Source organism: Aquarana catesbeiana, linkage group LG01, assembly GCF_042186555.1.
Source record: "Aquarana catesbeiana isolate 2022-GZ linkage group LG01, ASM4218655v1, whole genome shotgun sequence".
NCBI lineage: Eukaryota > Metazoa > Chordata > Amphibia > Anura > Ranidae > Aquarana > Aquarana catesbeiana.
Genome location: NC_133324.1, coordinates 839,255,107 through 839,270,356, shown reverse-complemented (window position 1 = coordinate 839,270,356; position 15,250 = coordinate 839,255,107). Strand labels below are relative to the sequence as shown.

Here is a 15,250-nt window from a genome sequence, read left to right as displayed (position 1 = left end):
TCACTCCCCCTTGATCTGTGAGACTTCTGTTTTTTCCCTGTAGGTTGATGTAAGCAACTGCCGTGGCATTGTCCGACTGAATCTTGGTCAAATGACAATGTAGTCGAGACGTTCAGTATTGACGGGATAACCGAACTGCTCTGAGCTCCAGAATATTGAACAGAAGATAAGCTTCCTCCAGCAACCAAGACTCCTACACTTAGTATTCTCTCAGTACTCTCTGCACACAAGGGCAAAGCCATGACTTACCCCATGGTGAGTGCCCACTGTTGGCGATGCCTTCGGGAACGCAGTTCCTTTTTCCATATATACTGGCCTATGGAACATCTACTGAATCTATTGGCTGTTGGTCATCCATTTACTACTGTATATCGCCTCCTTGATTCACCCATCCCATTTACCTCAAAGGTATTCCTTCTGGGCTTCTTACCTCCTGTTCTTTACAAAAACTCAATGCATCATGTCCTCATGATGGCAAGATGTTTAGTAGAGACCCTATGGAGACTCTTATGGCAAGTTTGCCGAATACTATAGATAAACATAATGTGATTTGGGCTCTTTGTATAACAAGGAAGACCTGCCCTTCCTGGACCTCTTGACACCCACCCGCCCTTGTGTGGCCGATGCCTGGTTCTAGGGGAGGTGGAGAGATGGGTAATTTCTTCATTTTTTCTTTTTGTATTTTTAAACCCCCTTTTGCTTTTTTTTCTCTCTGTTGGTTCCTTTTTTCATCTTATCTTTGCTTTTTCACGTCCGTTTTGATAGGGTGGGTTGTCAAATTAGCATGCAAGACTGACACATTATGTGAATTATAAAAAGCCTAATTTTGCTAGCTGGCTCATGATCATTCCTATTAGGTACAGCTTACCTTGGTAATTAGAGCTGAATACAGGATGACAATCTATTCTTCTTAAACTGTACCTGGTCTACTATATGATCCTATTTGGAGATTGCTTACTGGCTTATTGTTATCTTGTTCAAATACCTGTCATCTATTCACAGATTTCTACGATGGAATGTTATACAGAGTTTTATTTTATATCTATATCTATCTATCTTGTTTTTTTTAACAAAATTGTTATTTGTTAAAAAACAAAGAAACCAAATTATAACTAAATCTGACTAGAGCTAACATTTTGATTTTTGAAACTTTATTTGGTTTTGTCTCCCTCTGCTGGACATTTATTAGCTGGTTCATAAGGGCCTATAACAGGAAAATAAAATGCAAAACAGATTATTTTTCCTTTCCATGGCAAATCTGCTTACTTTAATATAAATGTGTTTTAAATAGTTAAATGCCATGTCATTTTTTAACTGTATAGCACAGAGAAGAGTTACAGAGTTTTGCTCTACCTAACCTCTCTTTCTGTGCTATACAACACTCACCACCGATCCTGGTGACAATGTGACCAGCACCTACTGGACTCTGCCTTAGAATATATGGAGAATGCTCTCCTTCAGGCTGGGTTTACACTATTGTGAATTGGATGCGTGTTCTCATCATCCAATTCTCAATAGCAGGATATTTTGACCAGCTCTCTACGGAGCCGGTTCACATATCTCCGCTGTGGCTCCAGTGTGAATTTGTTTAGGAGCCCTGTGCGTCTTTTGGTCTGTTTCAGATCTGACTTCAGCCAAAAATTCAGGCTGAAATCAGACCTAAAACAGTGAACCAGGAAGCACTGGACCCCTGCTGTGAGCCACATATGGCGATAGTGTGAATCCAGCCTAAAGTAGAATTGTAGGCAAAACTTTTTTTTCCCCCATTTTGGATAGAGTAGAGAGCGTTATAATCCCTGTCAGAATTTTTTTTTTCCCGCCATCTGTTTCCCATTGCGAGGATTTCCCTTCACTTCCTGTCCCATACCCAAACAAAAAGTGAGCAGAAATCTCTGCAAATCAAGGGAATTCCTTGGGGACCCCCAGGTCATTAGAACTAGTGTCCCCATTTCCCCATTATTACTTTCCTGGGGACAACACAAAATTTGGGTTTTTCTTTTACTTTCAATGATAATGGTAAAGAGAGGTGCACAGACAGCAATAAAATCTGACAGGGTTTCTCATCCTTCTCCACTCAGGCCAAAACTAAAAAATAAAAAAAAAAAAGTTTTGCTTTAAGTTATAGTTTCATCTCGAGAGAGGCCACCAAGGCAGGAAATAAGAGGAACTATATTGAATGCAAAAATACAGTACATACAGACCTACAGAACCCCTTCCCACTCTATACAAAACATAGGGGAAGGTGTTTGATAGTCCAAAGAAATAGCTGGACACAAAATTATAATAAGTGTGTGATACAGCATGATAAAAGTGATGTGATGTGGTGAAAGTGCAGAAATGTATTGACTCACAAAGATTTCGTCAGGAACAGGTATTTTTGGCAACAGATATAACAAAATGCTTTCACTGGCAGAATAAGCAGGGGGATGATCTAATCAGTGTACTGCTGCTCTTATACTGTCCAGTCAGAATGCTGTAAGTGGTGCCACCCTCATTACTGTGCAAACCTCAGAAATGGGTAGACAAAAATACAAATGTTTGGTATGTAAAACCATTCCCAAACATGCATTTTTCCTTGTTGCATTTGGCAATTTCCTGAAATTCAGCTTTATTAAATTTGAGCAAAGAAAGATGCTCTATAGTATTTCCAGCTCTTTGGGTGCAGTCTCTAGTTGCAGAGTTTATAGTTCTGTTCATGGATACAGATGCTGTCATTTTATATCTGTGTCATAACCCCAAGATTATCACGGTCTAGTTTGTGAAATTCTTACCTCCTTGCTGCAGTGTTCTCCTAGATCTGACTCCATCTCACGTGTCCTGCTGGCCTCTATGTTCACCTATGGGTGTCACCTTCTCTACTGGGGTTTTATATCCTTTTCCTTTCTTTAACTTTCTGGATGGCCTTCCAGACATATATACATATATTCACACAGCAGCGCTGTCTTAGCATCTTCTTAGTTGAGTCCGTCTGCATACTACTTGTGTATCCTGTCTGACTACCAATGTACCAATCCCGGCTCAGTTTACGGTCTTTGCTTCACTGCCGCCAGCTCCAACCTTCACTTGGTTTCCTGGTTTTCTGTTCAGTTTCCTGCTGTTGTACTCTGCACTCGCTAAGTGGTCTCCCCATTCTCAGCTAGGCATACTCGGGGGCCATGTGTTTGATATTTTTGGGAAGCACACCTGCACATTTAAAATAGTTATTTGCTAGTTTGTATTCCAACATTTAGTGTGCAGCATCTGAGTTTAGACTGAGCGCAAAAAAAATTTTTTTCATTATATACCTGGGGGCCATGACCTGGTTTCAGCTTGCTGCTCGGCCATCCCCACCACAGGGGCCTGGTGAAGCAGCAGGCTGGGGCTTAGATTCCATGCTCAGGGGAATGCCAAGTTACTCAGAACTACTATCACATGCAGCTGTCAAAGATATAATCTTGGGACCCAGTAGACCCAATTCCAATCTGCTCTCAAGAACCACCAAACACCATCCATTTCTGAACCACTACCCAAACTACACAACCCATTTCAAACTAAAGAATTCTGGATCTGGTGTCAGTTATGCAATGGGCAGAACAGTGGCCAAATGAATTAGCATCTTTGTCCTGTAGCACCAGAGGCCCATGTTTGACTTCCACTAAGAACTTGCTTGCATAGTCCCTCAGGCTGATTTAATAAGAACTTGAGAATTTTTACACACCAAATGCCATGAATATTCATATAAAGTATCCTGTTTACTTATTTCATCATGCCCATGATTGGGCAACTAAAGTAAATATTTACAACACTTATTTCATGAAGAGTCCCAATGCTTTTACTAAATTACCCCAAGTATATCTTCTCCTTGCTTATATTGTCCAGGTACTTGGCAGTTTCCCTACAACTCAAACCTATATTGGTAAGCAAATTGGCATTCACAAAAACAGACATTTGTGCGTATGACTGTGGTTATAGTATTTTCATTTTATGTGTTTCAGTATTTTTGTAAAACACTGGAATTTTGTTTGTGCTATTTAATGACGTACATAATTACATTCAAATGTATGTGCATTGTGCAAACCTACATATACAAATGAAAACAATTTTCAAACAAAAAAGAGTTTATATTTTGTCACAGTGAGTATACAAAAAATGTAATTTATAAAAGTGTGTAAAATTAAAGTTAAAAGCTGCACAGAAAAAAATAAATAAAAAATTGTAATCACAAAAAGCATAGAATAGAATTCTAAGAATAGAACATTAAAAATACTTTCTTTAGATTTAAACAGCATTAAAATGGTTTTAAAGAGTATATACCACCATTATAAAATTATCTACCAAGTTTAAAACACAATCACATTTGTTTTAAAGTTACACTATAAGGCACCATAGACAATAAGGCATAGATGGGAACAGTATATTTTAGAAACATCACATTGCAGGTGATCTTCTTATAATGAATATTCTGAATTTGCAACATTATAAATATAATAGTCATTTACATAATTGTGTCTATTCAAATCTACCACTGGGGTTAGGAAAGTGGCTAACAGACCACAAACTACTCAAATCTACCAAGCTGAAGTACAACTTTACTTCCTTGAGTAAATTATGGCTCTAGAGTTATAAGAATGTTGTGGCATTCCAGCAAGCGCCATAACCAGGCATGTCTGTCAAATGAATAACTAGGTTCTCAGCCAGCAGTGGCCTTTGCTAACAAGAGTTTCAGTAAATCAAACAGACCAAAGACTTGGCAAGAATACAGAAGGTATTCTTGCCCATGATAAGGACACAGCAATGCCTCACTACACAGGCATCATCACCTAATAACAGGCTTCTAGCAAACAAACACCTAATGAGGTCTGCAAGGCAAAACTTGTTGTACGAGACCTATAGATTACACAGTTCTGCATGTGACCTGGGTAATCAGCTTTTTGTTTAGAGTGAGGTGAACCTGCCTATGAATTAGAATGAGAAAATCGGATTCCGAATTACATTATACTGGCACTACAAAACAGTGCCCCTTTGTATCTGCCAGGAAAAAGAAAAACCAGGCTTGATTTGCTATAACATTTTGTAATTAACTTTTAAAAGTTGATATCATACAAAGTAATGACATAATATTGTTCCATACCTACCCTCACAAATGCTTTGTGATCAGGCCGGTAATATCTAGTTTACATAATTTATCCATTTACTAGTACATGCAAACAATGAAATATTTGTCACTGGCGTCTGCCATTGATATTTTTCTTTGGTATTGGTGAGCTACTTGGTATAAAAGGCCAACTGCAAAGATCTTCAACAGGAACTCTAAATATGTTATTTAGTGAGAACTGCCCACTGGCAAAAAAGGTTGAGCTGATGGGGGGGGAAAGCTTGTGGGTACATATATAATGTGCTCAGTGCGGCTAAGAGAGAATGGTCCTTGGAGCTCTGTGGTGAGGAAAAAACAGTGTACTGCACTGCACTTCTCTGATAAGCCAGTCTGGGCCATAGTAAATAGCACTCGTTCGGCGGTGTAGCAGGTTTGTGTGTCGCCTACAAACAGCTTTTGTACTGCAACGCTTTTTGTGTGTACAGTAAAACCTTGGATTGCGAGCATAATTTGTTCCAGAAACATGCTTGTAATCCAAAGCACTCTTATATCAAAGCAAATTTTCCCATAAGGAATAATGAAAACTCAGATGATTCGTTCCACAACCATTTATTCATAAGTCCTTCGGTTTATAGTCCATATAAAAAGATTATAACAATGTGATAGGTTGTGTAATCATAATATGTCCATCCACAAATGGAAGCCTCCACAAGGAGATTAGAAGAAAAATCCAGCAGGAGCTACAGATTATAAAAGAGGATAGAGGCGCCTCTAAGTGTAGCAATATGGTTATAATAATGAAGGTACAACATTTAGCAACTCACATGGTTGATGACTAAAAGAGGCACCTCCAAGTATGCAGGCATCCGGGGTAAAGCTGTCCACGTAGACCATCCCCCGCACCGCCGGCTCTCACCTTTGTCAGTCTGCAATCATGACCGGGAAGACTACTCTGCAGTAGAGCAATCTGAAAGTGAGGCGGTGCGGAGGATGGTCTATGTGGACAGCTTTACCCCGGATGCCTGCATACTTAGATGTGCCTGTTTTAAATCATCAACCATGTGAGTTGCTAAATGTTGTACCTTCATTAAATGTAACCATATTGCTACAGTTAGAGGTGACTTTCTTTCTTTTATACTCAGTTGTGTACTTGTATAACAAGACATCACTTGTATATTAAGTCAAAATTTATTAAAAATGCTCTCTCAAACCAAGGTTTTACTGTACTACACAAAAAAAAAAAAAAAAAAAAGCAAAAAAATATATACATCGGTATATTGTTCCTGTCTACAAACCAAAAAGTAAAATAATATACAGGCAATAAGAATAACAATCAAATAGGCTATGAATAACAGATAGGGGGTACTGGTTTCTGTCCCCTATTCCTATGGACAATCCACTAGGGTGGATTACCATTATTAGTGTTGTATTAATATACAAATGTACAGATTTTTTTTTATATACATAAAAAAGTATTACATTTACAAAAGCACACAGCTAAAATGCTAAGAAAATTCGCGAATTGTACTGATAAAAAGAGAAGACCCATGTTTCCTGCTGCAAGCTGCACACTTCTTCAGGACATCACCGGCTAGATATGCTCCCTAAAACCATGCCGTTCTCATCTTCTCCAGAATACAGAGGACTGAGGAATTTCCGAACACTAGAGCACTACAAGAGGCAAAATGCGCCAGTCAGTAAAAGGAAGCATCACAAATTAAAGAGTCATTCTATCCAAATCTGATATACAGTACTAGTGGGGGTTTTGTTGTTAGCAGGTTGACTTACACACATCCTTTATGGCAGTAGTGGGCAACTTTCCTGGATATAAGCATCAAGTGCAGCCCCCTAGACATCACCAAAGGGCTGTACATAATATTCAGTCAGAGACTATGGGACTACTACAGTAAATGGCCCGAGACTACAGGCATACTATTAGAAATGGTCAGAGATCACAGCGACAACTTAGAAACGATTACAAGCTACAGACGTTTCGCAAAAAATATAGTCAGATGTTTCTCGAAACTGCTAGAACTCACTGTTTTTTTTTTTTTTTCAATCTAATAGATATTTTTCCTTTACGGGCTCTGAGTATAAATCTTGGCTGGGATATCTATCAGACTCTAAAGCCTGGTACAGTTTTTTTCTCATTCAACCCAGAGGGTTGCTGTCAGCTCTGGTCGTAGCCGATGTACTAACTATGCGAAGTTAGTGTAGCGATCTCCCCCCAACCAGAACACTCCGCTCAGCGCTCTCTGCCATTGACTGAGCATGCTGATGAGGAGTTGGTTGGCTGCTGGTTTTCCCAGCATGCTCGTCCGACATACACATGGGCCGAATGTCAGCCATTTTTTTTTTTTTTTGAACCGGCCAATTTCTCCCAACATTCAGCGTGCGTGTACCAGGTTTTGCTAATTGGGCACCAGGCCCAATTGTGCAGCAGCCCCCCTAATACATACCTGAGCCCCATCTAGATCCAGCGATGTTGCAAAAGAGCCTCGGATGTCCGGAAATCTCCCTCCTTATTGACAGACACAGCAGCGGGCGCCATTGGCTCCTGCTGCTGTCAAAGTCAGTGAGCCAATTAGGAGAAAGCGAGAGAGGCCAAGCCACAGCGCCACGTCTCAAAGGACACACAGAGCAGCAGCTCGGCTGCCCCCTAGCAAGCTGTCTGCTGAGGGGGCACTCAGCAGGAGGGAGGGGCCAGGAGCACCGATGAGGGCCCTGAGAACTAGAGGATCTGGGCTGCTCTGTGCAAAACCACTGCACAGAGCAGGTAAGTATAACATTTTTTGTTTAAAAATAACAAACAAGACTTTATTATCACTTTAATTTTTTCTCTGGAACTAAAAATAAAGTCTGATGGGCAAGGATGGGCAGCTTTAAACTTTTTGCTCATTTTTATTCTCACTTTCCTCGTGGAACTAGCTGCCCTTGGCTTATATACAGTGTGCAGTTGAGATCACCTTGGCTTATAAACAGTGAGCTGACATTTTAGTTGATACACATTCACCATCATTTACATAATGTCCCTCTCTTGTATGATATTCGAGAGGCTTAGGGGAGAAGCACACACAGTAATGTATTACATTACAATAAAGAATCGTACATTTTTATTACTATAGGGAGAGTTTTAGATTTAAACCGCTGACTTTATCTGCCTCGTGTGTAACAACTAAGACTAGCAGAAAGCAGCTTCACATGTTGGGAATAAGTGTCTTTATTAGATTGCAGACCTGGTTACCCTGCTGTGTTATTAACATGCTGTAAACTCTGATGGTTCTTAGTAGGGAAGTGTGAAATGGCCAAAATACCAGGGGCCTGTGGGACCAGTTGGATTAAACAGAGCAGAAAGAAAGCATGTCAATTCATTTCACAGATGGAAGGACTCCAACGTTCTGCTGACACAATATAAAGAAGTACAACAGTAACAAGGATAGCTATAGAGACCCAAGGATGAGTTTATTTAGATAAGAAATATAAAGGAGAGGGACAGGAGCATTAAACAAACTACATACTGCTCTTTTAAAGGAAATCAGCCACCTTGACATCTAACTATAGTGTTATAAAGGACACAGAGGATGCTGCAAAAAGTGTTTTTACGTTTCAAAGTGTACCTCCATCCAAAAGTTTTTTGGAATAGACTGAGCGGGAAAATCTAATGTGAACATAATGCTAAGCCTTGAGCTGGCCACAGGCGGTTTGAATCCTGGCCAGTTCAGCAGGAACCCGCTGAGATTCGAACCATGTATGGGCAAGGCTGAATGTACCCAAATTAATCGGTTGATCAAGTACAACCAGCCTGTTGGATTTTACATGCAATTGTTCTTAGTGGCTGTTATAGCCACTAGAAATAATCACGGTATTCTCATGGCTTACCCCACATGGAGAACACAATGGCTCAGTGGGAAGGATCAGTGTTGATGGGGAAATCAAGCAATTTGCTTTCTGCAACCCACGATTGCAGGAAAGAAAATTGCTCCATCTATAGCCAACCTTACCAATGCTGCAGTATTCATTACTGCATTGTCGTATGCCCACTAAAAATGTTGGCCCTTATTTCCTGTCATCTGTCTCCACCCCTCTGCAAAAAAAAAAAAAAAAAAATGCTGTGAAACTTTCTACTTTAAATTAATGCTGCCACAATCAGCACTGCAGAATTCAGTGCAAAGAATTTATTACGGCTGCGGCCAGGTTTGATTTAATTATTCTTTAATAATAATCTAGGCTAACAGAAACATGTCACTATGGGGTTGATTTACTAAAACTAGAGCATGCAAAATCTAGTGCAGCTGTACATGGTAGCCAATCAGCTTCTAACTTTAGCTTGTTCAATTAGGCTTTCACAAAAAAAAACAAAAAAAAAAAAACCTTGAAGCAGATTGGTTTCTATGCAGAGATGCACCAGATTTTGCACTTTCCAGTTTTAGTAAACAAACCCTATATGTCTAAGCATCACTGCATCGATATGATATACCTACTTTGATTATGAAGTTTGCCCTTCACACCTCCCTTTACCACCGTCTGTGCCTTGTTATTGGACATTAAATGTGATGGGTGGCCTTAGATAACAGCAGCGAGGTCTCGGCGAGTGTCACAGCACTAATATTCTAGATGAAGTTGATATTTGCTGAGGCACACAAGTTTCAGGGCTCTTGTGCAGGTCGGGAAACAGTGTATAATAGCATGCATTTTCTGACCCGCAGGCAAACCGCTCTGCTCTTTAGCAGACATGCAGGGGCAGGCAGTTGTTAATGGAAAACCCAACGCATCGGAAGATACAGCGCTTTTTCATGTGTCATGTAGTCGGGTTTAAAAAAAAAAAAAAAAAAAGGGTCCGACATTTTCCTGCCTTTCCCCGTAGGTACAAATAAATAGGTTGATGTGCCTGCGCAAATGTGGCGTGCAGTACCCGCAATAGTGTGAACCTAGGCTAAGTTAGTTTTGGATGCAAAGAATTATCCTCTCTTCAACATAGAGTGGCGGCACTTCTTTTCAAAAACTGCACAGTGCATATAATGAATTCAAACACAGGAGGAAAAATCTGGTGTAAAAACTAGATGCAACACCATCATCCATCATCAGGATGGATAATTTTTGGGTAATTATTTGAGAAGGTACCAGGTTTTCTAATTCTTCTTCTGATTATCCTGGACAACACGTTCTATACATATTATAAGAAATCAGAAAAACAAAATGTAGTTTTACCTATTGAACTTCAAGTGTCCACTGTGCTTTGATTCTGTAACAAAAAAAAATAATAAATTATAATAATCAGACACCCAACATATCTGCACACCAATGCCACCAAATAAGTTAGGTTACCCCACCCTCTCACTACCTGTATTAGCCTCCGCAAAAATCCCTAAACACTTACCCGAGTCCTGTCACCAATCTAGCACTGTCCCAGCTTCAGCACTGCTCTCCTTCCTTCTATAGGCTCCTGCCACTGCCAGTGAAACTCCAGTGAGGAAGGAGCGGGGAAATGACATATTGGCACTGTGCATGTCTGAATCAGGAGCGTGCCCGCACAGGTGCCCCCATAGTACATGGCTTGCTAAGGGGGCACCCAGAGGAAGAAGAAGCAGACAGAGCCAAATAGTATTGTCACACACAGTGGATATAAAAGTCTACACACCCCTGTTAATGTGTCAGGTTTCGGTGATGTAAAAAAAAAAAAAAAAGAGAGACAAAAAATAATTTCAGAACTTTATCCACCTTTAATGTGACCTATAAACTGTACAACTCAGTTGAACAACAAAATCTTTTAGGTGGAGGGAAGTAAAACTAAAAAAATATGGTTGCATAAGTGTGCACACCCTTTAACTAATACTTTGTTGAAGCACCTTTTGGTTTTATTACAGCACTCAGTCTTTTTGGGTATGAGGCTATCAGCATGGCACATCTTGACAATATTTGCCCACTCTTCTTTGCAAAAACACTCCAAATCTTTCAGATTGAGGGCATCTCATGTGCCCAGCCCTCTTCAGATCACCCCACAGATTTTCAATAAGATTCAGGTCTAGGCTCCGGCTGGGCCATTCCAAAACTTTAACCACTTGTACGGTGGGGAACCCAATGAGCGTGGCTGGCGGCCGCAATGTCCGCCGGCCACCCGCGATCTGACAGGGGAGGAGAGACAGATCTGCTGTTCCTAGTGATTAGAAACAGCAATATGTCTCCTCCAGTCAGTCCCACACCCCCCCCCCCCCCCCCAGTTAGAAGCACATGAGGGAACACATTTAACCTCTTGATCGCCCCTAGTGTTAACCCCTTCCCTACCAGTGACATTTATACAGTAATCAGTGCATTTTTATAGCACCCTGGAGAGGAGGGATGCTGGGTACCATGTACCACAGGGGATTTAACAGTATCCAAGCACAGAGGATTGGTGTCCAGATGGGTTAGCAAAATACAGCATTTTTTTTTTATCCAGCAGAGCTGAAGGAAAGGCATTAGTCCTCCAATGCGTCCAAACACTGGCTAGGGGAGGGCTTTTACAGGGGCTGACTTGCAATTTTTCTGTTTACCAAACCTCCTGTAGGCAGCTTATAATCAGCATCTATCTGAATACCTGTGTTGCTCAATGAACAAAAGAAATACATTTTAAATGTAACCAGTGTATTTACCCAAGCTGTATCCTCCTGTATTACCTTGCACAGCAATCAGACATTTTATATTTGAAAGTGAAGAAATCCTGTCACAGCAATATATTTTTTATGGAGAAGCACCCTTTAAGTCTGCTTACCTCTGTTTCTGGTCCATTTCTTTGCCGAGTATCTACACTAACTGGTGTGGCAAGAACATCATCCTTTGATGCTTCTGTCCCAGACATTAAGCGCTTCCGTTCCTTGGACTTTGGCTCCACTTTAGTTACTCTGAATCTGAAAATCAAATCATAGGAACATACTGAACTCGTGTCATTATTTGCAAATGTTAAAAGAGAAAATATAATGCATTTTAGTCAAATTTTATACAATTTGTAAACTGGTATTATATATCTTTTATGTAAAACTCCTGGTCAGTGAAACAAACAGAGTAAGGTATAATCAACAGGCAGACATCATCAGAAACCAGATTGTAACCCTTTCCTTACTCAAACCAAAAAAAAAAAAATATTTGGTTGCAGTAACACCAAGTCTAGTGAGATTTCCAAATACCATGGCTCATCAAGGAATAATATTATACAGGATTTATATAGCGCCAACAGTTTGCGCAGTGTTTCACAACATTGGGGCAGACAGTATAATTACAATACAGGAGGAATCAGAGAGCCCTGCTCGTTAGAGCGTACAAACCAAGAGGGAGGGATCAAGTGATACAAAAAGGTAATAACTGTGGGGGATGAGCTGATGAAGAAATTGAATGTAGTTGTTAGGTGGAGGCAGGATAGGATTCTCTGAAGAGAAACATTTTTAGGGATCGACTAAAAGTGGATAGAGTTGGAGATAGTTGGACAGATTGAGGTAGGGAATTCCATAGGATAGGAGAGGCTCAGGAAAAGTCTGAGGAGGAGGTGACAAGGGAGCTAGAGCAGGAGGTCTTAGGAGGAACGAAGAAGACAATTTGGTTATTTTGAGACTAGGTTAGTGATGTAGCTATATTAATAAATATATATATATATATATATATATATATATATATATATATATATATAGCGACTGTGTGTAAAGACCATTTGTCTTAAACTCAACAACTGCCCAGCAAAGCCTTATATAGCACTTGTAAAAAAGGTAAAACTTTTTTTTTTAAATACAAACATATTATACTTACCTGCTCTGTGCAAAGGTTTTGCGCAGAGTGGCCCCAATCCTCTTCTGGGATCCCCTGCTGGTTCTCCTGACACCTTCCCCCTTCTGAGTGCCGACATGGGATGCCGCTTCCCATGGGGACACTCAGGCATGCGCAAACCTGAGCTGGGCTTTTTGCATCTATTCAGACACACAGCGAAGCTCAGCCTCGCCCCTGCTCACAGGTTTTGACTGACAGCAGCTGGAGCCAATGGCTCCCACTGCTCTCAGTCAAGCCTGCAAGAGAGGGGGGAGTGGAGAACAGTTGCTTCTACAGATGTGCACAGTCCTGGATTGAGATTGGGCTCAGATAAGTATTTGGGGAGGGGAGACCACTACTGAAAGGTTTTTTTAACTTAAAGTGGTTGTAAACCTCAGACATGAAATGTGTACAAAGAATATCCCTCTATAGAGTGTACTTGTCCTAATTAAGAGCACTAAGTGTCATTTCTTTCTGCTGCTTCTTCTTTCCTCTTCTATCAGCATGAATCAGTTCTGACAAGCTTTCCTGACACCAAGAGAAAAAAGGTGACGGAGTGGGACCTCCAGCTGATTGTAAGCCTCTGTTCTATTCCTGTGTGCAGGGGGGTGTGTCCCTTCCCTCCAATCAGCTCTCAGAGCTCTCCTCGCTGAGCTCTGCAGAGTGTAACGTAAGCTCTACGCCCCGTCTCCTGAAATCTCAGATAAGCCTTATAAATTCTGGACTTTGAACAGCTGTAGAAAAGACGACAGATAAAAAGGTCCAACTTATGTAGGAGGATATGTTTCATCTCCATGTATCACCTTAGGCCATTCACTTCACTGGGTATGTGTGAGGGTTTAAAAGCCAATGTATATATAGCGTGAAATAATCACAACAATAAAAGGAATAACAAAACATAAATAGTCCATAAATAGTGAGGAAAAATGAACTCTATAGCAGAGAAAGGTATGCCATCAGTGTTGAATGCATAACAATGGAACCGCCACCGGTTGTGTGAAGGCTTACCGGAGTGAAGGGATTCAAATGGGCATACGCTCAATGAGTCAGCAAGGCTTGTGGTGTGAACACCAAAGTATGGAACCTTTGCGCCTGTATTCAGATCAAGGTGGAGGATGGTCCATCCGTTCAGGTAATGACTTAGAAAAGCAGTCCTCAGAAGTGGCCAGCGTGGTGGACTAGGTCTTCTCATATAGTCAAAACAGTGTAATCAGAAAAATACTCCACATAGTGTGAATCCGTGAAAATTTAATTAAAACATTGGGAACACTCACATTTGGTAAGTATATCAAGCGCTTGATGTCTCTTTAGACGAAACGCGTCAGGACAAGCCCTGCTGATGTTGCGATGCCTAAACTGTAGATTTCAAGCACTTGATCTACTCTATCATCATTTGTCATGGCTCACGTTGACTGGGTTTGCCCACACTGGTTGGTGCACCAGTGGGACCTTTACCACACGTCTTCAGTCTTGTTCTCCCCTTCTTTTTCCCTCCTTGCCCTGGAAAACATCCAACTTGGGCTGCACTGGGCTGTTCTTGTTGGCCTTGGTCAGGTGGTGTGTGTGGCTACACGAACGTCCCGGGCATAGGTCCCAATTGGGACCTATGCCCGATCCTGGTCGCTGAAGGCTGTGCCAGTGTTGTGATCTTGGGCCGTTCTGTCCTATCCAGCTTGCTGGACAGATCGCCATATGGAGGCTAGCTCTGCCTGCCTTTGTCCATACGTCCATCTGTGCCATGTGATGTGGCCATGATGGCCTATGTCCGCCGCTTGGCATCCTGGAATGTGTAGGCAAATGGAGGGCCCTCTGGCGCATGCGCAGTGGCCTCTTTTTGTCCCCACTAGGTCGGTGATGTCAGACGCCGACCGAGTGGGGGGTATATAGAGCCGGTCTGTCCAGCTCCCGATCAGCTGGATATCGGGGGCGGCCATCTAGTCACTCCAATTGACTTTAGGTAAACTTGTACCTCACACTTTCTTTGCTCCTGTCATTGTGGGACTGTGGTGTTTGACTGAACTCATTTCGTTTAGTATTGTACTAGGGTGTTTACTTGTATACCTGACATATTGGGTCATTGTTGAGAGTCACAATACTCCCTTGCAACTCAACTCTTCATATTTACATGAGTGCCTGTATCCTTTTCTCCCCTTATTCTATACTTCTGCAATGGGACATATGTTAGTGTGTTCTGCATTATTTCATTATTTGTTCTTTTTTTTTTTTTTTTTTTTACTAACTTCATCCCAACCCTATTCCACTTTTTTATTTTTACTTATATAATTCAAACTACTCCATATAACACCCCCCCCCCCCCCGTATTCTCTATCTTTACCTACATTTAATTTTTTTTACAGTTGTTTTCCTTTTTCCCCCCCTTTCCCATTCATTGATTAGTTATATTCC

The 15,250-nt window shown here is 41.0% G+C and overlaps 1 protein-coding gene across 1 annotated transcript in view; it reads right to left on the bottom strand.

The window, feature by feature from the left end:
• Positions 1-4,079: 4,079 nt before the first annotated feature.
• Positions 4,080-15,250, bottom strand: part of RELL1 (RELT like 1) — a 110,867-nt gene continuing 99,696 nt past the window's right edge. Inside the window, exons 6-8 of the mRNA XM_073608940.1 lie at positions 11,823-11,958; positions 10,283-10,316; positions 4,080-6,745 (exon numbers count right to left, since the gene is read on the bottom strand). Of these exons, the coding sequence (XP_073465041.1) occupies positions 10,293-10,316; positions 11,823-11,958 (160 nt within the window). The 3' untranslated portion in view covers positions 4,080-6,745; positions 10,283-10,292. The remainder of the gene's footprint in view (positions 6,746-10,282; positions 10,317-11,822; positions 11,959-15,250) is intronic.